A 25,631-nucleotide genomic window follows, 5' to 3' on the forward strand; every position below is an offset into this window, starting at 1 on the left:
CAGGTATGGTATAAGAATTAAAAATATGTTTGAATTATTTACTACTTGAATTAGTGGAATGATTTGCATTTGTAGGAATTGTCACTTTTGATAGAATAATGTTTCTATAGAGTTAATTATATATATATATATAATATAAAAAAATGAAATAAATTGAAATTCGACTATATTGGTTTTCTATCACTAATGGTTATAACGAATATTTTTTATTACATTCAATTAGTAATCACGTATCTAATTGTATTGCCATTTTGTAAAAACTGAAATATTTTTATTTTATAAAGGTTTTGATCACCTGCAGTTTTTAAAGAAACTTCATACTATTATCTATTTAGGGTTTTATAAAAATCTTCATTAGGATTCGGGATTTTATAAAAGAACTTCCTTCTTTATTAAAATCATATATTTTTATAAAAACATGAGTTTTTTTATTCCTTTGAAATTAATTAGAATTTTGTTCTTCATAATAAAATAGCCAAATTTACATTGATATAATTCACAATAATAAATGGTAGTAAATACAAAAGCAAATTACAAGAACATTCTTTAAACACTGGAATAAAGTATTATTCTTCACACATATTAAAATGTTATTTATTAAAACATATCAAAGTTAGATCAACACAAATGCAAGTGACTTTTTGAATATTGTTTACCTAATAAAAAGATAAATAATTCTTTTTAATTTTTTTCAGCAAAACAATACAAGATAGTCATTAGTAATAAACTAAATATTTTATGATAAATGTTCAAATATGCATTGTTGAAGCTTAATTTTAATAAAAAGAAATTTAATTTCAATTTCCATTTTATGAAAATTCATAGAATGTCTGAAAGTTGTTTTTCACAAAACAATTTCATTTGCTTTTTGTTAAATATATAAAAAATGAAATTTTATTGGAAAAATTATGCATTACTAAAACAATTGGAATTGGTTTCACTTTTATTCAGACAAATATATTTATTTACTTACCATATAAACTCTTAATGAATTAGCAACATTAGATAAAGTATGTTTTAACAATGAATTAATATATAGCACTCGGACATTTACATACAACAATATATAAACATTCAGTGTTAAGTACAAAACGATGTATATGAAGCATTGACAATTGTGACCTCCATGTTCTCCCATGATTTGCAACATCATTTTGTCCCTAAGTGCAAAATGCGGTCATATCTTGTTTTGTTAGATAACAATACCTGAACAGATTACACGTATCGTATCAGAGATCTTCAGATACTGGGGCAACTGATTCAGACGAATTACGATTCTTGCTCAGACGTCTGTGGATTAGATTCGGTTTAAATGAGATTCATTGAAATCAAATTGTTCTTCTGTATTACAAATCTCAAAGTAAGTTCAAATTTTTTGAAAGTATAATACAAAAACGTTTTTAAAAATTCAGGATGTAAAAAACGCATTACAGTTTTATTCTGAAGTTTTTACTCTTCTTCTCTTTATAAACTCATGGCCTTTACAAAATATATCCAATAAAATAAAATAAATGAAATAGTATTGATAAATACTACAATAAGTATGATTGGATACAAGCATCATTCAAATTCCTCATTATAAACTATTTTTCTATCAAATTAATAATTTTTGGAAGTTGCCTGAAATTCATCACAATTTTCGTCATATATTGAATAATATATGATTTATTGAGAAATAAGTAATTTGGTTCCATGTTTTATTCAAACTCTTACAATACAGATTATATTTTTCATGGTTATTGTATAATATTCTAGAAATTACTTTTATGTTCCAATCTGTATTTAAATAATGCAATTGTAGCAGATTTCTATTACTATTTGCTTAGCAAAATTCACAGTCTCAAATATGAAACCAGTTGCTGATGCATCACGATAGCTGATTCTTATTCTAATGAAGGCATATATTTTCTTCCGTATATTCGCTTAGCTTATTTTCATTTAAAAAACTATCTGATTCATACAAACTTTGATCCGAACTATTATCTTTACTATCCATCCAGTCAAAATAGCCAAATCGTACAATGTTTTCTGAAACCAGGATTGGCATTCTTCCCAAAGAATTTTCAATAGTATTTTCCGGTCTAAAAAATTAGCGTTTTTTATTTTATTTTTTTACATTTCTTTACAAATGACTTGAAGTCAGTTAATTTGTGCTCATTGACAGCAAAATCATGGTACATGTCAAACATTTGGTAATACTCCGGACGCTGGCTTATGTCTTGAGGTTCGTAAAAACATCTTGACGCGTATTCAGATTTCAATTTTTACGAATATTCTTTGTTCTGTACACATATATTGTCTTCCTCATAGAGAAATGACTGCACACTTAGAGTTTGACACCTATTTGTAATTGGTAAACCAGTTCAAAAATGTTTGCCAACTAGCTTAAGAAACGGAAAGCCTTAGAAACATAAAGACTAGGCAGTAGAATCCTGAAGACACTACACCATTGATTTGAAACCATGCTGCCGTACTGGAAGCACCTAAAAAGTAATTTTTTTTAGTCCAGAACATTATAGAATTAAAGTCTTAGTCATATTTTATTTTAGTCTAGTAACGTTATGGAATTAAAGAAACATTTGTGTTTGCAAAAACACAGATATTCTCTCAAATTCAAATTATATTGTTTCAATTAAACATGATAAAAGTAACCAAATAAGAAAATATTTATAAATATTTTGTTGAATTCATTTGTAATAACAAATTATTATAAAGTCGCATTTCCTTCAACACTTTATATTTTACTTTATATATATTTTAAGTATGTGATTTCTCTTTGCACTTGGATTCAGAGGGGATAACAGTCTTTGAACACTATCCGTAATGTAATAAATGCATTGCTATAACAAAGCATATTAACCCTTTCTAGGGCCGTGGGAAGCGTGCTTCTCACCAAATTTATCAATCTTTGTATGAAATTATGTAGGTTGGCATAAGTTCTGACAAATTTTTTTAGTAAGTCAGAAACTTACATGCTTAAGTTCTTTATCTCAGACAAAATGATGTGTCTTGATTTGTTACTTAATTATTAATTAATTAAATTAAATTAAATTAAATTTATCTAATAAGCTAAATGAATTCCTTTTCTTATTCTAATTTCAAGTCTAAAAATATTTTAAAATAATATGACTAGAAAAAAATGGTCCTTTAAAAAGTTAATTTATTCTTGCAATATTAGACTTAGCTTCTTTCAAATGCCAAGATTTATTTTATACATCATTTTTACTCTGTGTGTGCTTTTCTTTCCAAAACGATTACGTAAACTTTTTGCATTTGTTGGCGCAAAAAAAATTATAATCCATCTTGTAAAATAGTATAAAATATTATTTCCTTATCATACATTTAATTAGTTAGAATTTCGTTACAATAAATTTAACTCGTCTCTTTTTATTCCATTAAGAATAAATAAAAAATAAAATCTGAGATTTTTTTATTTCCTTGCGTACGATAATTAAAAGCAGGGAACAAGGTTTTTTCCAATGCAATCTACAATAAAGACATGCGATTATATCATATAATAAATGAACTACAGCAGTTTTAATTAAAAAGTCATTTGTCTTTGGTCGATTTAGCCTTTCTGCACGTATAAATATTTAAAATTTACCAATTTTATATTAAGAAAAAAAAGTAGCAATTATATCTTATAAACTTTGTAATCTAAAAGTATTTAGAAGGAACAAATTTAGCTAAATATATATTTATTTTCTATCAGCAATATATGTAATGTTGTTCGCAAATCTTCAAAGAAATTCTGAATGCTTCTTTGAAGGGCGTATTTTTAAGAAACTTGTAAGTCTTACAGATCATTAAAACTATTCATTTTATAAAAATATGTTTAATATATGATTCTGATGAAAACTGCCGCATAAATTCTTCTAAGTATGAGTAAAATAAATTATACCCAATATTTTTGAAAAATTTAAATAAATTATAGATTTATCTAAACAATTCTAAAGATTTTTCTATTTTATATAAATTCCTAGCTTTTATTGCTTCTCAGATTTTTGGAGAATATACTGAACATTTTGCTGTAATTTATATGGGAATAAGAGTATAATATCTAGTTTTATACTATTAATAAAATAGAAATTTCCAAATGACAAGTACCTGGAAAGTGAATAATAATTTTAATAAAACAGAAATAATATAGCTGATTCATTTTGGCACCACAAATATCATATCGCCATTGGCAAAATAATTTAATGCACAATTTCTTTTTTGTTATATTCGGTTATTTTATAATTGTTCCTTCAATATTATACAAATATATTTACTTAGATTGGCCTAATAAATTGCTCTTACTTTGCTATGCCAGTGGACTTTCATCGAAAAGACCTAATAGGATGCTTTGCCATCATGCATCTTTTATATGACAATTGGCCTGTATATAACCATAAACATATTGGTAGAATTATTTATATCTAAATTCACATCTGAAGACATAAGACACCGTGCAATCATTTAACAATAGCAGGTCAAAAAGAACCAATGGCTTATTCGCGACGAAAGGAGTGTCAGCTAAATATTAATACTAAATTATTACTTCTTCTGAAATTGCTTCCTAAAGTAATTAAAAGATTTAAGATAAAATTATTATTATGTATAACTATGATTTTTATAATATCATACTTATTTACTATTTCACAAAAAAGATTATTTTGATGTATTATCTAATTGTATATGTTTGCTTCATGAAAATATTTAGAATCTTCCAGTTCATATACCGTATGTGTTTTTAACTGATACTGCTTTTCTTTTTGTTATGCCACTATAATCATAAATCTATAAAGAATTTTTCTAAATTCAAAATTATATGTATAGTATACAATACTTTTGACAGTAATCTTAGATAAAATACAAAACATAATTTTGGATCATTGTGGGCTGATTATTTATTTTTTGAAAGAGAGCATTAAAAAATGTTTTATTTAAGAAGTCCATATTTAGAAATAAATAAATATTCAATTCGTTAGTATTTAGTAATTTAAATGAATAAAACATTTCAGTTATTTACATATGAATCTGCATAAATCTTTCTTGGAATAATTAAGAAAATATTTTTTTTATTGCCTTCACATTATAGGAAGTTCAATTTTCACGTGATTGGAAAATGAGAAGAAACAATAAGGCGAAATCTAATTTATTTGCCTGAATATTTTATTTTTAATTCTACGAAACTGTTGCAATCTCTTATTTAATGTGTAATAAGAGATTTGACTTTATGGGCATTATACTTTGGAAAGAAAAATAACACATTAAGAGAAAATAAAGATTTCACAAAGTAATTTAGTTTAATATTTGTTGATAAATGTATCTCATTTTTCTATTCAAATGATTGTTTCTTACATTTCTTCTTTGTTTTAAATAACAAAGATTCCATTGTTTTTGTATTCTTTATATGTGCATTTCTTCTTTTGTCAAGGATGTTATTAGCGTTTAAAATTTATTAGTGCCAAACAATATAATGAAAGCTTTTATTATAATTTTTTCAATGAAAGATAATATTAAAAGTTGTGTCCTTTTTATCATCAAGATTTTTTGTTTATTCTTAGAATACAGTTCCAGAATCAAAGAAAAACGTTAAAATAAAATTTCATAATTTGAATTATTATAATTTAGTTGAGAAATATGAAATATTTGCGATGCTGTTACAGATTTAAATGCAATATAAATATTATTTTATCTTATTAACTTATTTATTAGTAGATTTTCATTGTTTATAATATTTATAATAAATTGAAAATAATCGAATAAGATAAATCAGTATACGTTTGCATAAGAATGTAAATAACACTGGAACTTAAGTGCATAAGAAAATTCGTTTATCAGTATACACAATTAAGGAAGAATTCACAAATGATGACCAAATAAAATTCCTTTGAAAATCATATTCGTCGACTTTATTAGATTGTCATAAATAGAACTCCGAAAATGGAATGTAATCTATCTGATCAATGAAATGTTTTGCAGATTCAAGGAAATTAAAAATTAATGTATCAATGTATTATTTCAAATTATGTGTCGGCGTATTATTTCTTGAAGAAAAATGCACAATTTGATAAAAGAAGCAGCTGGGCTCAAAACATTGTCAAATTCTAAAAGGTTTTTAAAGTATCATAAATGCCTATTCTAATATATGTTTAAAATGTATCAAGAAGTCCTAGCATATATAAGGATATAAGGTAACTGCTTCCTCGATGCAGAGGTAGTTGAGATTTTAATACAATGCCATATGATACGTTACGCACAAGAAATATATATTATTTTCTCAAAATTGGTGTTTACATGTATAAATGTTTAGCTTACATGCTAGTTACATTACATGTTTAAATGTGTTTGGAAATGTATAAATTTTCTAGATATTAATTAATAGATTTGCAGATAATTAATATAATAATCTACATTATATTTATAGAAGTATAATTTTACTTTGATGCTCATCTTGTCTTTCCTTTTATTATCCTAAAAAATTTAATGAGAAGATGAATGACACAACATTTTATATTGTCTTTTATCTTTTCATTGAAAGCGACAGTTTTCGAAAAAAAAAAATCTACCATTCTAAATTTTTGTAAAGTTAATTGATGTTTTTATAGCACGAATATTTTAAAAGTTATTAGGTTATTCTTCCTGTGATAAAAAGTAATATTTGTGATTAAAATTTTGACTTAAAATGATAATTTTTGAGAAGAAGAATAATTATTATGATATGATAGTATGGCATCAACGTTTTACATCATATTACGCTCAGTTATTCGTATCTTAATTTTTATTTTCTAAAAATACGCACCTTAGTTATCTTGCCATTACAATATTTGATTTTTTTCCCCTTATATTTCTCTTTTTAAAATATATTTTCATATTTTCAAATCTCCGCGAGAAAATATATAAATTTGCACTGATCCATCTTTCTGTTTCGTTTAGAACAAGACACATTCTAAATGCAATTTTTTGCATTAAAAATAATGTCTATCTTTACTAATATGAAGAAGAGCATCATTAGTAATTAGTTGCGAATGTGAGCATCATATTGGTTGTGAATGTGTGTGTGGCTAGATTTAAAAGAAATTTCACTTATTTGAGATAAATTTATCGGAACATAATGAATATCTACACCCAGAAACGTTTTATCGACAGTATGAAGTTATTTGCAATTGGTTATCAGGATATGGAAAAATTTGTTTGAATTTTATCATTACCTTCAGAAACACTGGGACGTTGGATAGGGGGCTCCACGTCATCTTCAAGTTCTTTGGTGAGAGATTCATCTTGCATTGGTGGAACTTTACCTAAATATTTAAATCATGTTAGAATCAAGTGTCCATTATAGCTATGTATAAGATAAAATAATAATGTACTAATAATACATGATAATAGTTTGTGAGTAAATTTCTGAATAAGACAAGTAAAAATATGAGTTTCTATCCGTCTTGTAATGATTTGATTTGATTCTATAATAGGTAATTGAAACATTTTTTTTTCAAAAAAAGTTACAAGTTTGCTGGGAAAAAAACTTTTTTTTTGCAAATTTCTCTAAAATTTTATTCAAAAAATATGAAAGTTTAAATTATTGAAATCAATTATTAAATCTTAGATATGTCATTAAACATTCCCTTAGTAAAAAAGGAGTTTTCGGTAACTGGGAATTTATATTTATTGTTATTTTATACAAATATTTAATTTTCTAAACTCCCATTTCGATATTATTTGAATCTATTTTATTGAAATCAATACTAAATTCAACTTATCACGTAAATAATGAAAGATAATTACAATAAATGTAAAATTATGCTTATGTATCACTACTAGTACATAATCGAAAGTAAATGCTACAAATCCTGCACTCTTACTGAACAATTTAACTATCGTTGCAATTCAAAAATCATTACTGTATTTATGTTTTTTAGACATTAAATTGCTTGTATTATAACGTCCGTTTGTCTCAAATTTGACACCGCTCTCTGCGAACATCGGTACTGGTGTTGCAGCGATGTTTTCTGGTTCCCATTTTAGTTTTCCTTGAATATCCTTAAAACTGCCCAGTTCTCACACTACACCGCTTATATCAAATTATAGACAATAAAATTCCTTTACATTTGAAAGATTTTATTTTTCTTCAAGTTTTAATATTTTTGAAAATATGGGTTCTAAACTAATTTTTTGTTTTCAGTAATTTACGACCCCCCAAATCATCAAATTCGTATGGTACTAGCATGATAAAAAACTTTTTAGAATGTGCTTTCACTTCAAAAAAAAATTCTAAGTTGAAATATCATGTTATTTTTTTTATTAATTTTCTGCAGTTTCCAACAGTTCTCCGACTCCCTATATTTATGCGAATTTCACCAATTAAACTTCGCTTGGGACCCCATGTTTTATGGTGATTCTTTATCCTACTGATGCCTATCACCCTCTGAATTTGTCGGTCGAATTCGACAAAACCCTGCATTATATATATATATCATTTCAGATATAAAACGAATGATCATTCCTATCAAACCAAGGTATGCAAGATTTTTTTAAGCATTCCATCCCTTTTATAAGATTGTGCAATTCTTCAGAACCATACCGAAACTATTTTCTAAAATATTTGATATTCATATCATATGTCTTAATTACATAGTAGAGGGACTTTAATGGGCAATTATATAACCAATAATTTATTATATGCAATTAAGTAACATAACGTAAATTAAACATTGAGTTTCACGACAGATTTTACTTTTCAAGTTTTCAAAATAATGCAACTCGAAAGCTCCCTTCCAGTTTTAATCGTAAATTATAAATCTATAGGTTTCGGAAAATTGCTATCACTTATGAAAACTAATAATGTTTTTGAACTTTCTAACGTTTATCGTCCATATGTTGTATTCTCATAAAATAATCATAAAGGGCTAAAATAGACTCATTATAGAATGAATTCTAATTTTTAACATTGAATTTATCAGTAGAAATCAGGAAATGAATATCGCCTATTTCCGCTATGAACTTGCTATCTTGTCTATTTTCAGAATCTAAATATATTACAGAAAAACCGATTTCACAATTTTTTTTCTAGTCATTAATTTTGTCTTACACCATAAAGCGAAATTTAAACTTAAAAGCGGAAAATATAATTACCTTATACAGACATGCTAAAAAACCGTTTATACAAATTTGAATAAAATTAACTGCTCTCAAAATATGAAATTTTGATTATTTACATTCAATTATCATCTAAAATGAAAAAGAGGTTCATTTTTGAGAAGGATAGAATATATTAATGCATATATATATATAGAAAAATAAAAAGTTCTACTAATTAAAATAATTAGTTTTGCTAATTTGAGCTTGGTTATTTCCTTTTACGTTATTTTTTTAATTCTAATTTAGTCTATTCACTTAAGAGTGGAATCTTTCAAGTTAAACTCCTTTCATTATAATTAATTTAATCCGGTCTTTTGAACTTGTAGTAAGTTGGCCTATATGTACTTGAAAGTAACTCATTAAGAGTACCAAGAAACAAATGCAAGTTAATTTCTAATTATTCAAATTTTAAACTAGCTTTTAAAGTCTCTTTGGATCATAAAAATATAAAAATCAGGACGCAGCTAGTAAATTTAATTACTTTATTCCTAATTTATTTAGCCAAGTAATTAAATACGTAAAAAGTGGACCTGCATTTATATGAAGAGTTTATTGTCCTTAATTCTACAACTTTTAATTAGAACATTTTCTGAGATCGAATTTCAGAATACAAGAAAAGATCATAAGAATTCTTAATTAATATGAATGTTTTTTTTTGTTAATAGAGTATTTAATTTATGTATACAGGTATTTAACATTTTAAATAAATGACTGTAGACAAATGAAGTTTCATTTTAAATTACTGTTAATGATTGAAAACAATTATGAATTTTTGCTCATTCGACTTTGGAAATAAAAGTATTTATTTTTGATTCAGGGAGTTATAGAGATCTTTAATGATTAAACTCTTATTTTTTTATAAATATTTTCTCTATTTTATTAATGAAACAGCTTCTCGTTGCATAAAATATTTCTTCTTAAAAATTGCTTACTCTGGATTTACCTGAGAGTAGAAACATTTTCTAATCTTAAAAAGCAATTAGCTAGAAATTCATTAATATTAAATACCATTTTATTGAATGAAGTTTATAAAATATGCAGTAGTTAAAATTGAACAAGTCGTGATTCCATTTAGTCATTTTGAGATGATTTGTAATTGATGATTTGCGCTTTCTTGGAAAAAAATATTTATTTATGGTAAGAGAATCTGAAAAAATTCAATAAGTTTTCATATTTAAATTAATGTAAAAAAAAAATTTAGGAAAATTCAAAATTTATATAAAAGAAGAAACCAGCAGGTTTTAAAATTGCGACACTAGTTCACGGTAATAATTGGCTTTTGAAGTTTCGTTGCATGTTTATTATCAATAATCCAATGATTCAAGTTATTTGCTTGATAGAAAAATAGATAGCTTGAGATCTATTCTCTAGGAGATAATTCTTTAAAGAATGTTAACAAACACTATTATTTAGCTTAGAAATTCAGTTCATTTTAGACTAGCAATGAAAACAAATATATTTTCACATAACAAAATTAGAAAAAAAATTTAAACGAATGTTGGGATGGTGTGGTGATATACTTTAAAGCAATAACATTGTTTTTGTAATTATTTGTTTTTCAAATAGTCTTGTTTGGAATATTATTAATGAAATCGAATTAAGACATTATAATATAAAAGCGCGAAAAAAAAGAAGTGCATAAAATTGGCAATTCCTTTATGAAATAGTAACATTTATAGATGTAATAAAAATCCCAAAAAATACTTAATTTATATAAAGTAGGGACCTTGACCTTATACTAACATTTTAAACTTTTTACTTGAAGAAAATAAATAAGTTGTCTTTCTAAAATTATTTTATTTTCATAAAAGATTCGCATTGAAGTCCCAATTGAATGCATTTGTTGATTTTAAATATTGTTCTTTATTTGACTATAATTTTCAAATTTTTTTACAGGCGGTCAACTTAATTTCAGCTTCATTCGAATTTGAAATCAATTTTTTTCATCCGCAATTTTTTTTTTATTTGTTTGTTCTTGATGAAGATACAAACTTTTATAATTTTGGAATTTAACTTAATTTATTCATAATTCAATATTTTTCTGATCGTATTAAGTTATACTAAATTGAGAAAGAATTGATCACGGATCACAGGATATTTACAAAAATAAGAAATTAAAAAGTGATAGATAAAAAATTATTAAACTAAGTTAATTTTAGAGCTTTGATGAAATGGTGTGTGGTCTAAAAATTGTTTATAAAAGTTTTTTATTGAGTGCATATTTAAAAATTATTTCGAATAATTATTCTTTCTAAAAAATATAACAGACCTGTAATATATCATAAAATAAATTAAAGAATTTAGATTACCTTTTATTAGCTTCAAGATTAAAAAAAAGTTCCAATACAGAATTCTTTATTATAATATAAATAATTAAATCTATTAAAAGATTTTAAGTTTTCATTCCCTTATTTTACCATGCAATATTTAATGCACCTAATCTGTTGTGGATAAAGACTTGAAAAAAAGATTTATACAAAGTAAAAATATAAATAAACGCCATATGATTTTTAAAAATATTATTTCTATGGAGTTTTTGAAATATTAATATTATAAATAATGCTTAATATATTTAATGTTGTTAAAGAGATATTAAATTCTGCAATTGGAATTTGCGCTTGATTACTTTTAGCAATAAAATGAGAATGAGAAAAAGTTATTCAGCAATTTCATAGAAATACTTTTATCATATGATAAAATCACAAAGACTTATAATTCTGCAAAAAATTTACATTAATTTAGCTATAGTGCTGATAAACAATTAACGCTTTATTCTTTGAGAAAACTTATAATATTAAAATTCATTTGAAATAAGTCCTCTTTTCTATTCATTAATACATAATGTGCAATATGATAGGATGATAATTATGAAGATATCAGGAAAACTTTGTTCTCATTCTAAAATGTTTTTAAGTTATGCAAACTTAAAGAATTAGCTTAGCATTTCAAGTAAGAAAACTTTAAGACAAAAAGATTTAAATACATATATCTTATGTTTATTTAAAAATCTTAACATATAATTGCATGTTCTCTTTTAATTAACATATACTTTATAGCTTACAAAAAAGCAAATCACTAATATAATTTTTCCCATGCAACGTAATGCTCATATACTTAAGGAACACCAAAAGAGTTTCTAAAGAATCGATTAGATTCCCAAAATACTCTTGTAAAACTTAATGAGAACATCCAAAATGAGCAGGAAGAATCAGATAAACTTAACCACCATCAAACGAAAGATAAGAATACTAAAAATAAAAAATAAAAAACTTTACTACAGGATTAATTTACATAAATGTACATTGTAGATAAAGATTTGCTTAAGAATCTTCCTAGATATTTCAGACATTATGGCAAGAAAAAAAATAAATACATTTCAAATTAATCAGAAGGACAACATGAAAGAAAATATGTAACATTTAATTAAATGCGTTGTAGAAAAATGTATTCGACGAAATATTTCTACTGCTGTCGTTTTATTTGCCAGAGAAAGTAAATTTTTAATTAAGCTTCGTTAAATCCTGTCACTGAACAATTTTATTTTAATGCGTTTGATCGTCCAGGTGATGTATTAAATCCTAATTCATTAAAATTATTTTTCCTTGATGAGCATCCAATTTTATTAACAGAAAAACATTAAATACTTCATAAAAATAAAATATGTCGGATGAAAAAGTTTAATTTCGTCGTGATTTCAAAGGGCTCAACTTACCTTTGATAGCCTCCGTTCGTGCAGTTGTAGGTTCATTGATGAAATGTTGGGAATCGTGTATTTCTGTAAGGAAAGAAATCCAATTACAGTTGTTATTTTAATTTCTTATTCATAGTAATATCAATCTTGATAGTGAAGAATTAAAAGAAAATTCGATCTATTCAACTATATTTTATTATGAGAATTGTATTCTATTTTCATAACGAAAGAACATTTTTATAATCATATATTGTGATCATTAATTAATGCTCAATTTTTGGCAGTTCTAATTCTAGGTTAATTGAAACATTATTATTTATATTCAAATAGTAATTTTGATTAAAATATTAAATTAAAAATAAAATTACATACATTTAAAAAGTTTAAAATCTTAAAGTTGATTCTTAAAATAATACATGTTAAGTTTAAAATTTTAGAATGACTTTTCAATTTTTGGTATATAACAATACATGATAAGCTTAAAAGCACTATTCTTGAAGTATCTTATAACTATGCTTAAATATAAAATAATAAATCTCAAGTATCTTATAACTATGCTCGAATGAAAAATAATAAATCAATTGAATTGAATCAAATATTAATAATTAAATAACAAATCATCGTTAAATAAATACACTTGATTATATTGGCAACAAATTTCTAAAACTTCAGATTAAACGCACCATATGAAAAATATTTACTGATATCTGTTGCATAAAACAATCTTAAATTCTAAGAGTACATAAAAAATTATATAGATAATTCACTTACAGACAAATTTAATTAATATTTTATAAGGCAATAATATATGAATATAATGGAAGAATTTTGAAGAAATTAACAAAGTAAAGAACTAAAAAAAACTAAATTCAATAAAATGAGAGAATTTTATTGGAGTAAACCAAAGACAAACATTTATTTTTATTTTATTTTATTTTTTTTTTTTTTTTTATTTAGAGCATCTGACAAATTTTTTCGAATGTCTTTAAGTAGTAATTTTCTAAAGTACTAATTCTGCTGCCGAATAAAAAACAATAATTAGTACTGAATTCATGATCGCTATGAGAGATATTATTCATAGAGGGAATCATGGGAAATACAAATTGCTATTTGATTAAGGTCTTCACATTCCACAATATCGATCATGGAATTTCTTGAGCGAGATAGTACAATTTCTTCAGATAAGAATGCTGAAAAAATAGGTGAAAATTGCGTGCATACTGGTGTTATATGCATGTGGACTCTAAATATAATATCTGCCACTGTACGACCATTCTGGAAATGCATTAAAAGCATCTTATGATAATGGGAGGCCAATACAAGGTTAAATGGAAGAATTTCTAGCCAATTAAGATCGCTGTTAGCTACCTTAGCAAGTCACCATAGAACAGCTGCAAATTCTCAGCAATTTTAGTACTATGCGTCATTGCTAAAAGCTATGTTTCAAGGATAATTATTCTCCGAACACTATGCGAGAGAGATTTTCCCAGAAATTTTGCTATTGGCGTTCAGCGAATTTCAGCAAACTATGAGAATATTTGGCAAACTACAACCGAAATTTTTTTGAATCAATTTTCAGTGAGGTGATGTTCTATATGGAGATGAGACGCTTTTCAGATTGAAAAATTATTTGTGTCGGGATTTTATGAAAAGAAACCCAGTGATCTCCTTACAACATTTCAAATACAGACCGCTATAATTGTGGGGAAGTTGTGAAGTGGATAGGATCAAGTTGACAGTCGCGCAACCCATTAAATTATTGACTTCTTCGAGATCTTTTATATCCATGCACCGATTTTAACGGAGCATTTAGTCCTAAGTACACTTTTAAATACTGAAATTTCACCCTATAAAAAAATTTCTTTGTTAATTTTTATTGTGAAAATTGGTGTATTTAACTTCTGAATCAGTCAGACGACCAAAACAAGACTCCATCATATATTGTCTGGGGCACTTTTGGAGGAAACAACTAGAGATCGTTACAGGTAATACAAATAATTCAAGAAATGAAAAGTTCTTAGTTGAAAGTTGACTCGATTGTCGCGAGAAATAAATTTGTGTCGCTTCCAATATGCTACTACTTCTCATATGGCCATCAGTAAAACGAATTTCGGACCTTCTTATAGAGATGAAATCTACTGACAAAGCAGGAGTTTGTCATCACTTTAATGCATATCTAAAATTTATAAACCTTGTTAATATTTTAAACTTAGTAACTTCAAAAAATGTATTAGTTCAAAAATATTTGATATTGATATGTGAGAAATCGTTACACAATTTGTGAAGAATAAGGTGGCTGAATGAAGCTTTTATATTGTAATGTCAGGGATTCAGGCTAATTTCGAAAAATAGTTATGTAATTTTGCTGGTTTAACCCTCTCGATTCCAGCGGGGCGGTTTGGGGCGGTTTGAGAATTTACCCTATAACAAACACGTGGGTCGGTTTGGGACGGCTGCTAGCCGTTTTAGGGGAGATGGGTATTAAAAGCGGCTACTCTACTGACCACTCCAGGAGGTCCTCGTTATCTTCGACAATAGCGGCTTTTTCACAGTAGTTTCCCCTGTGCCTTAGGGCGGTAGGGGTTGAGGAGGAATTCACTAAATAGGTTGTTGGCGTATATTTTGTATTTTGAAAGGGTTTTAGTTTCTATTTTCACGTGTTGTTAGCTCAAAATTGGAAAGATTTTATGGCCATTTATAAAAGATATTTTCCACTGAAGTGCTCTGGTAACGATGAATGATATATAAGGATACCGACACGTTGTTTAGTTTTCGGACAAGCATCAGAAGCCCTTTTCAGTAATAAGACTATTGTAATGATATAAACACAAACCATTGCATTGTCAATGCGCCCTTTTCACATGTTTGCATGCAGTTTTCTCACAAAATGGGTAGCGACACTTGCTACTATGGGAGGAAGTCGTTTTACACTCCAAGCATCTTATTCTGTCATCAAAGGACTGTCTGAAATTCTAAAGCCGTGTACAAACTACCGCTTTTAAAATAGAATTAAAAGACAAAAAAAAAAAACAGTTTGGGAGTATTCTTTATCGACCTTTTCAAAGAGTGAGATAAGTTATATAAATACTGAGTTCCTTTTTAGAATGCCATTCTGAAAATTTCTCTTCAGTCGTGAATTTCTACTCTTTATTTTATGTACTGTGAATCGGCTGTTTGGATTATCAGAGTAATTTTTGTATTGAAACGCTTATTATTTCTTCATTATGAGTAAAAGAAATCGTGAACACACTGAAGAAGAAATTAAAGCAATTTTACTTGATTCTGATGAAAGTGACAGTGATCAATCTGCGAAGACGATGGTTGGCCAAAAAATGATACTTGAGCTGATCTCTCGTTTATTCTAAGCAAAGAAGCAGGAGATGAAACTAACGAGGGTCAGATGAACGAGAGAGATAGAGATGAGGAGTCAAAAAATGTTATATAATGTACATATTATCAAACATTTACAAATGATTCCCTCGTGTGTAAATTTGTGGAAATTTAATATGAAGCTTTCGTTCAAAAATTTATCTTGTCTTAACAATACTATAGAAAACTTCACATAACATTTTAAAATCAGAAATTCAGCAAGAAAAATTCAAAATGACAGTTTATACTAAAAAAGTAATATTTATGATGAATGTAATTTTAAATGTGTTAAATCTTCATATTTAGTTTATGAAGAATGTAATGTTTTAGTAAAATGTTCAGGCTGAAAACTGAAGGAATGTATTTTCGAAATATACTTCGCTGAGTAATTTTTCCCCCGAATTTTATTTCATAAATTTTTGTATTTCAATATTAAATGAAGTTTTAAAAATATGTTATCTCATCTATCGAAACAATTCGATAGATGAGATTTATAACGTTTGACGTAATATATTCCCTTGGTTAGAAAACATTTTTATTAGTTATATTTTAAAAGGTTAGTAAAAATGAGTGGCAAAATAAAGATATTTTTGGAATTTATATTTACCCTACATTCTTTTTCGATTATTTAATGTAAAAGCAATAATGCGTAAGGTTTTGAAAAAAAAATTGTGAAAACTTCTTTAAAAATTTAATTAAAGTTTTAAAACTTTTCTCTTAGTATCATTATCGAAAATGCAAAATAATATTTTATTTTTAAAAATTCAATAAAGATAATTGTTTATACTAAAAAAAAAATTCTAAAGACAATAAAAAAAAATCTTAGCTGAGTGTTGAACGAACATATTATTTTTGAAACATCTTTAAAAAAATACAATAACATTTTTTTTTATCCAACGATTGTTTTTATTTCGGTATTAAATGAAGATTTAAAACATTATCTTGTTTATCACTGAAAAGCCTTGACATCTATACTATGTAAAAAAATGTACTAATTGCATTGATATATGTATAATGTATGTTTTACATTACTATGTAAAAAAAAAAATTACATGGTAATACATGATATATTATTTAATTTTGGCAACAAAAAAATGTAAAAGCCTATTGAGAATTAAATGAAACATAAAGATGTTTTTGAAATTGCTAGTAAAACCAGTTTTTATTTAAATGGTTTGGAAGCCTAACATAAAACTTACAAAAAAAAAAAAAAAAAACTATTTTCTAAATTATAGAATAAATTTAAAATTTTTTGTAAAAAAAATATCCCACAAAGATGATGAGCGAAACACTTCACACTAAAAAATATAAATACATTAGAATAAAACTCTTAAGCCGATGGAAAATGAATCTCGTTGTCGAAAACCGCAAGGCAATTATTCAAGGTAGAGCGTCGACAGTTTTATTGCTTCAGAGTGCGGGGGGTAACTGCCCCTCAGCTAGGAAAAGTCCATGTCTTTCAGAGACACGCTGAGAAAGTCTGGATGTTAAAGGGAGTGCCACTTGAAAAGTGCTTGGATGTTAAAGAGTTAACGCTCAGGGATATATACGATATATTAAATTTTGGAGTTATCGTTGAGATTCGTTAGTTACAGACTATGATTTTTGATTGTTTTTTTTTTTTTCTTTATAAGTCATTTGGACCTCTTAAGTATATTTCAATATTTATGTGCAGTAAAACTGATATGGATATTGAAAAGGAAACATAATGTAATGAAATTTATTAGCTATTTTCTTTTAAAAAATAATGTATATGCAAAATTTAGAACAATTACTTTTATTAATGAAATACAATAATGATATAGTTTTTAGAATTGCAAAAACTTTTTGCAACATATAAAATTCACTGAGTAAAACAGAGTTTGTTTCAAGCTTTGATTTCTTAGGAAATTCTTATTTCACTTCAGTCCAATAGCTGTATTAAACTTTTTATTCCCCTTTCAAAACTCCCCGGGGGGTACCTCGAAATGAGGATGAGATGCTTCCTGCACTGTGATTGGATCTCGCTACCCTGGAAGGTACACGAAAAAGTGGGGGTCTGGTTTCTCCCATCAATGAGGGGACGTACTTCCTTAGGGAAGGGCTGCCTTGGCCGGTGATGACTATTAGGACTTAACCACAGTTTCCGCCAGCGGCGGTCCAGTCATTCAGTATTATTTATCCGTGAGGCTTCGGGTGAGTCGGAGAGTCAGTGATATGCCTTCCCCTTTCAAAACAGGTGTGGATGAAAAGTCTCGGTTTCAAAACTAGTGTATTTCTAGAAATTCGGATTCTATACCCAATTCTATGGGACCCATTACACCCGAACAACCATACTCAATATCTAAAGATCTTAAGCGCATTATACATGTCGGGCAAAAATATCATTCGATTTTATGATTTGGAAGTTTGGAGAAGAGAAAGTCAGCTCATTACTCCATCGGTTCAAAATTACAATATCCATCCTAAAACAACCTTAGTGTTGTGTTTGAATGTGACATTAATATAACAAAACTAAACTAAAGTAGCAATCAAACATTTCTATATTTTAGTAACTACGTCGTTTTAAGCTAATTAGCCCCAGAGTACCTTTTAAATTAAATATTTTTTTTTATTTGATGAGACAAAGATACAGATATATTATTCATTGCTTAAAGGAAAATCCTTTATCCTTTGCTATTGTTTTCCAAATATTTTTGTCTTCATTTCATGCCTTATTGAAATCTTTAGTTGAATGTCTCAAAGTCTCGGTTAACATATATCAAAAGAAGAAACTCCGAACAGCGTGTAAGGGACTACTGACTTAATCCTCAAACTTCGATTAATGTCTAGTCTCTGTATACACTTGGGACTCAGACGACCTATTCTGAAGGATATAGGTCAGTCAGCTAGCTCCATTTTACGGACTGGTAGCTATAGATCAGGGGCTCTTGGGAAATGAGCTGACGCTATTCTATACTGTAAGGGACTTTTTTAGCTCCAATACCAGATAAACATTAAAGTCCGAAACGTAGTTATTTTGATGTTTTCTTCTTCCATGAACTATTGCAATAATTTTCAAAGCTGATGGCACTGTTTCTTGGGGAAAATTCTGGAAAACAGATCTTCCATTTAACTAAGCTCTGGGAAATGAATTTTTGTAATATATTAAGCATCCTTTAGATGAATATTTGTTATAATGTTTCCAGTTAAACGAATTCAAAATTCTGTATCAAACAAACATGAAGGAAAAAAATATATAATTATGATATAGACACATTTCTATTGATCCTATGGCTGGAAGAAATTATTTTTCGCCCATTCATTGATTTTAAAGTATAAATTTCCCTTTTATACAGTTTCGGTCACTTCTTAATCTCGTTTTGAACACAGAATATTGAGTGATAAAATTCGGCAAACCAAGAATTTAGATTCACCCTGAAATATTTTTTAGCAATTTTGAAAGTGAGAATGAACCTTGCTTCATTTTTATTCTATTAAACTTATTTTAAATTCCCTTAATAACTTTTAACAATTTGTTAATACTGTTACGAAATTTCCGGGGTTAGTTTGGACAGTGGTGTAGAGAACTGGTGTGGAAAACACTCAATCAGCAGGCGGCAGTAGAAAATGAAACAACGACGTTTATTTACACGAAGACACACCGGACAGTACAAACTCGACAATATATACAGCACAGAAACGATTATCTTCAGCCGAGACGTGCAGCATACAACAGACTCTACTGCAGACAGTAGAACACAGCTTAGTTCAGCACTAGCTTCACTCCGTCGCTGCTCCACTTTCTCTGGAAGGACAGTTCTTTATCGTCGTTTCCGACTACTCTCCGACTCCACTGGTCCACGACTCTTCAATTCACGACGACGACTCTGGTTCACTACTACTCTGCTCTGTCCTGTCGCTTCCGACTTCTCCTCAATTCACCACTGCCCGGCAGCTGCGGGTGCTTCCTTTTATAGGTCTCAGGAGGCTGGGCTAGACGCCTCTCAACCAATCAGGGACGTTCGAGGCGTATCTCCGTTCCTACTGGACGGATCGGGAAAATTCTCGATGTTTCGGGTATAATCTATTTTGGCCCAAAGTCGCCAAATTCGTCTCCAATTTCGCCAATCTCTGGGACCTCCTATGGAACCGACTATGCGGAGAAGCCGCATCACAGGTTCGTAACAATACTTAAGTATACATTATTACTTTTCTGACTTCCAAGATATTTTTGTAATCTGAGGAGTTATAATAGAGGGTGATTGAAAACTATTTTCGGAAGTTTAAAGTACAATTGAAAAAAACAAAACAAAAAACAAATATGCATTTATGGTATCCTTTATCAAATATTAATATGCATACAGGAGGAGGAATATTTTTAGTATTCAATGAATGAACGCATGCAATACTTCCAAGTCCAAAGTAAATCACCAAAGCATTCTTCCAAGCAATCTCCAACCATGTCCTATCAATTATTTCATCAAATGTTGAAGAATAAAGAGGTTACCTCAATAAAACACAAATTTTGAAATTTTAAATTTGAACAGGTAATTAAATTTTTGAATATTCTATCTTTCCATATTTAAATTAAATGATCATTTATATTATACCAATGAAGATTTCAATTAATAATTAGTTTAATGATTGGAAATGGTTGATTTATTAAAGAAATTCTATTCTTTCTATATGTATAAATTCTATGTATTTCTATATGTAAAATTCGCATATTCTTGATACTTAGTTGTCATTTTTTGTACTTTCTTGCTGATTAACTATGATAAACAAAACATAGCACTTCACTGTATTTGGTTTAGAGTAAATATATTTTTATTAGTTTTATGCAATGATTATTTCGTGTAATAATATTCAGAATTGAATTTTATGTAAATATACAACTTTTCCAGATATTTTCTGTATAGTTTTAAAACGCATACACAAACATAATTTAGAAGTTGCGAATAGAAGAAACTTTTGAAATTTTAAATATCTGGTTTATTTCACCTCCGGAAGCATAACAAATGCAACGTAATTACGTACAAAGAATAAGTGGTAAGAAATACATCAGTCTAACAACGCGGCACAAGAACAAAAGAGACAAAAAATGTTCCCTTCGGTGATTTTACCATGAGCTTTTCTTAGGGATTTCTTTGACACATGTAGTCTTAGGAAAGGGAGATCTTTTAAAGAACGTTGTAAACATTAAGGAGTTTTAACCCTTCACTAGAAGCGTGAGAAAATGCTTAAACCATCAGTTTTCTAGAGCGCGAGTATAATTAATTAAATAAAAAAAGTGGAATTGGATCAGGTAATAAGAGAATTTAGAATATAGTTAATAAAAACTAAAGTAAGATATAAATGTGGATATTAAAATTCATTTTTAATTAGATTTGAAAATGCCATCACATACACACACACATTATATATAAGTATTAAAATCAAGTTAATAGGAAAAAAAAATCCAAATAAATATTAAACCAAAAAAATATAAAAAAGAATCCGGAATGAAGACTTTTTCAAGGGTCAACTTCAGGCAGGGATTCAAAGAAAGGGATTTTTTCTGTAAAGGAAATGCAGACATTAGTCTAATAATGATTGCTCGTGACCCGAAAATTCCCTGAAATTAGGCATAAGAGATATACCATTTTAACAGAAAGGAAAATACAAAACAACAAATTAGAAGAAAATAACCACTACTTTGTAAAAATACAATAACAAAAAATAACAATAAAAACAAAAATACCATAAAATAGCACTAAAGGAAAAACGAAAAGGCAAGTACATATCATCAGCAGTCAAGGAAATTTAAGCTATCGATTGTGATTCCCGCTTTTTAAAAACACAAAGCTAACGGTAATTTAGGTAAAAAATTGTAGAATCACAGTGCCATCTATTGAGTGATCTAATATGCAAGGAAAGTTCCATTTTTATTTAAGCCAAAGAATTAATCCCAAACCATACCTTGTTTAATTAAAAAATTGACATTACAGTAATTTCTAGGAAATTCATTTTTTATTAAATTTGTAATGAGGTTGTTTGATGCTCCAATATAGGAATTTTTATTATTGCAAACCCTTTTGATCCTGTTAACTTGTGGGAAAATTAGATTTTTGAAAATTTTAGAGTTTAGATTGGAATGGTAGTTACATAGTTTTGTTATTATAAAATTGAATTCATCCCTTTTATCGTATATACCAACTATTGTTTTATCATTAGCAATTTCAATTTTTAAATCCAGAAAGGCAGCCTCAAGTTGAGTTTTATTTGTTTCTGTTAGAATTAAATCTTTTGGATAGCAATTAGTAACAATATTAGTATTGTCGAAGTTAATAAAAAGTAGGTCATTAATATATCTCCACCCGTTTATTAAATTATATTTAATTATTTTTTTCTAATAGTAATGTAGGAAAATATTAGCTAAAGCACTTGAGAAAGCTGTTCCCATTGGAATGTCCTTAACTTGTTTATAAAAATTAATACCATTAAAATAGTAATTTTCAGTAATATTAAAATTACATAACTTAAGCCAGTTATTTTTAGGAATGATATTTTCATTTAAATATTCGCCATATATAAAAGTGCAGACCTTTATTAATTTCTCATGAGGTAGATTAGTGTATAAATTTTCAAAATCAAAAGTATTAAGTTTATTAATGTTGTTATATTTAAGAAAATCCAGTACTTCTTTGTTACTAGAAATAATAAAGTTGTCTTCATATATATACATATACATACATACATACATATATATTATATATATATATATTAGGTGTGTGGGTTAAATTTTATACCCATAAATTTCCCACATACTGCTACAGCTGTGGACGATAAAAATGAAAAGATTAAAGAGTTCCTATTGAAAATTTTAAAATAAATAAAATCTTCTTCCTTATTATTTGAGCGTGGAAAATATTTATTTAGAAGATTTGGAAGATTACTATCAGAAGGGTTCTCTGTTTTTTTTTTTTTTTTTTTTTTTTTTTTTTTTTTTTTTTTTTTTTGCAAGTACAAAAAATAAAATAAAAGTAAATAAAAATTATTAAAGTTTACGATTTATCAAATATCATTTTATGAATACAATAATCTAGCATACTTTGGCAGGCATACTGCAATTTAATGAAAAAAAATTCACAGAAAAATTATCTGCATATAATTAAACTTAGGAAATGTATTTAAGGTATTATTCATCTTAGCTTTTTTTTTTTTTTGATCTGTGAGTATTTACTTGTATTTCACCTGTTTCTACTATTTATAGACTTTATCCTGGAGTTATCACTTTCTAAATTTCAAATCTACCTAATTTTTTTTTCTTCATAAGTTTAAAGCAGAGAAAGTTCCAACTGTAAAAAGGCTATAATAGAAGAACAGTATATTGTTAAAGCTATAAAAGACGCCATATATATCTTAAATACTAACAACCCATAATATATAATTAACTTAAAGAATTAAGCGAGTATTCGCAATTAATTGATTACCTCAGGTTACCAGTTAATAAAATTGAAAAAGGAATGAAACATTTAGAGTTAAAACTATATTTATATGTTTTAAAAATTGATCATTTAAGAAATTAGATAATATATTAATCCATGGTCTAATATATCTGTAATATTAAATATTATAATTGCATTAGTTTCTTGACATTCAATATTCCCAACAAATGACATTTTTGATGCACGAATATATTGCCATTCTTTTTATCTTTTGTTAACAAAAATTATGTGTAAAATGATGTATCATTTACACATTATGAATAAAAGTAGAAAGGTTCATAAAATATATATTTACTTCGCAAAATATATTACTTATTTGACAAGAACTATTGTTTAAATTTCATAATTAATAATGGCAACCGATTATTAGAGAAAAGCTAAAATGTATATCATGTGACAATTGTGAAAACGTTTGTTAAAGTTTCAAAATAACAAAATTATCTTGATATTTCTTAAAGTTCCTTTCATAGATTACACAATCATCCTTGAAATCCATAAAAGACGATTTACCCTTTAAAATGCATGGATGTTCATTAACCATTTTAAAATGATAAACAATGAAAATATAATATCCATGACTTAAAAAAGTATCTCTGCCATTCTCATAAGACTAATGCAATCTTAATAAGGAGTGCAGGAGAGCAGAATTTCTTCCAAAATGCCAATAAAATTAATTAATTTAACTATACAGTTTAAACAATCATTACCAAATTTTTTTAAAACTGAAATAAGTAAGTAGTCCTAGGTTTCAAAGACTGAATGAAATAAGTTTCGTTAAGAAGCGAAATATTGCTTATTTTTCATCATCTGTCTATTAGCAACAAAACTTGCTTTTGAAATAATATGCTTCATACATTTGATAAAATAAAATAAGTTTTTCTAAGAACTCATTTTAACTAAATATTTAGTAATGATGTTAAAGGAAAAATCGAATGATATCAAAAAGAGCAAATAATAAAAATGGGGGATTATAAATATGATTTTGCTTTTCTATAGAATCATCAAATTAAATTTCAAACTTTTCATATTACTATATCTAGCAATTCTCGAATACGTATCTTGCATTTCTTTAGAAATATTTTATATAGAAAGTATTCTTTGACATTAATTATGGAATTGCGATCATCAGTATAAAAAAATAATTTTTAATAACATCCGATAGTGACAAAATTTTTATTTCTTAAAATATGTTTTATAGTTTTTAAATACAGAAATTAGAGATGATTTTTATAAAAAAAAAAAAAAAAAAAAAAAAAAAAAACTAATTTACTACCTCTCAAAAGTTTTATTAATAAAATAAGATGGCAGCAAATACTCATACTTAATAATGAAGGAAGGTCGATTTACTTTTAATTTTACTGTTTTCCTTATCACGAATTATCCCATTATTTATATATATATATATATATATATATATATATATATATATATATATATATAGAATGAGTTTCGATTTACTCTTTGAATCCCTAAACACGTGGAGAAAAAATAATGCTTAAACTGTCAGTGCCGTGAAGCCGTCACTTTTTCAAAGATCTTATTTGCGCTATGTTCCATAAAACTAATGAATACTCTGTATTCTATGGCATGCATTACTTCTCTTAGAGGCTATTCAATGAAAATACTGAGCCCGCAATAAAGACCTTTCTTCACAGGTATCGCAATCCATTCAAAGATTATGTAGAAGATGTAGCGCCACGTGACTTCCGGGCACCCGTACATTCCGAATGATAATAAAGACAGCTTGTGGAACACCCTTCTTACCCCTAAATCACCTCCGGGTATTTGAGCAATGCGGCGTCTAACGTTTCACAGCTTTTCCAATCGATTTCATAAAGTTGCTGTTACCGCTTTTTTACGATGACGGTTGATGGGGGTGAGAGAGTGTTGTTGCCCACCCGTCGCAGCATCGTCTTTTCAAGAATAAGTCGAAGAATATTGGACCGGTACCTGCCATTATTCATTCAAGGTTTATATTCACTTTTCTGACAAGGATA

General features: G+C 27.3%; 1 protein-coding gene across 1 annotated transcript in view; it reads right to left on the reverse strand.

Moving 5' to 3' along the window:
* Positions 1 to 1,414: 1,414 nt before the first annotated feature.
* The window catches only part of LOC129977552 (lachesin-like), a 447,706-nt gene continuing 423,489 nt past the window's right edge, over positions 1,415 to 25,631 (reverse strand). Inside the window, exons 7-9 of the mRNA XM_056090567.1 lie at positions 12,839 to 12,901; positions 7,200 to 7,289; positions 1,415 to 2,483 (exon numbers count right to left, since the gene is read on the reverse strand). Of these exons, the coding sequence (XP_055946542.1) occupies positions 2,386 to 2,483; positions 7,200 to 7,289; positions 12,839 to 12,901 (251 nt within the window). The 3' untranslated portion in view covers positions 1,415 to 2,385. The remainder of the gene's footprint in view (positions 2,484 to 7,199; positions 7,290 to 12,838; positions 12,902 to 25,631) is intronic.

Source organism: Argiope bruennichi, chromosome 1 (genome assembly GCF_947563725.1).
Source record: "Argiope bruennichi chromosome 1, qqArgBrue1.1, whole genome shotgun sequence".
Lineage (NCBI taxonomy): Eukaryota > Metazoa > Arthropoda > Arachnida > Araneae > Araneidae > Argiope > Argiope bruennichi.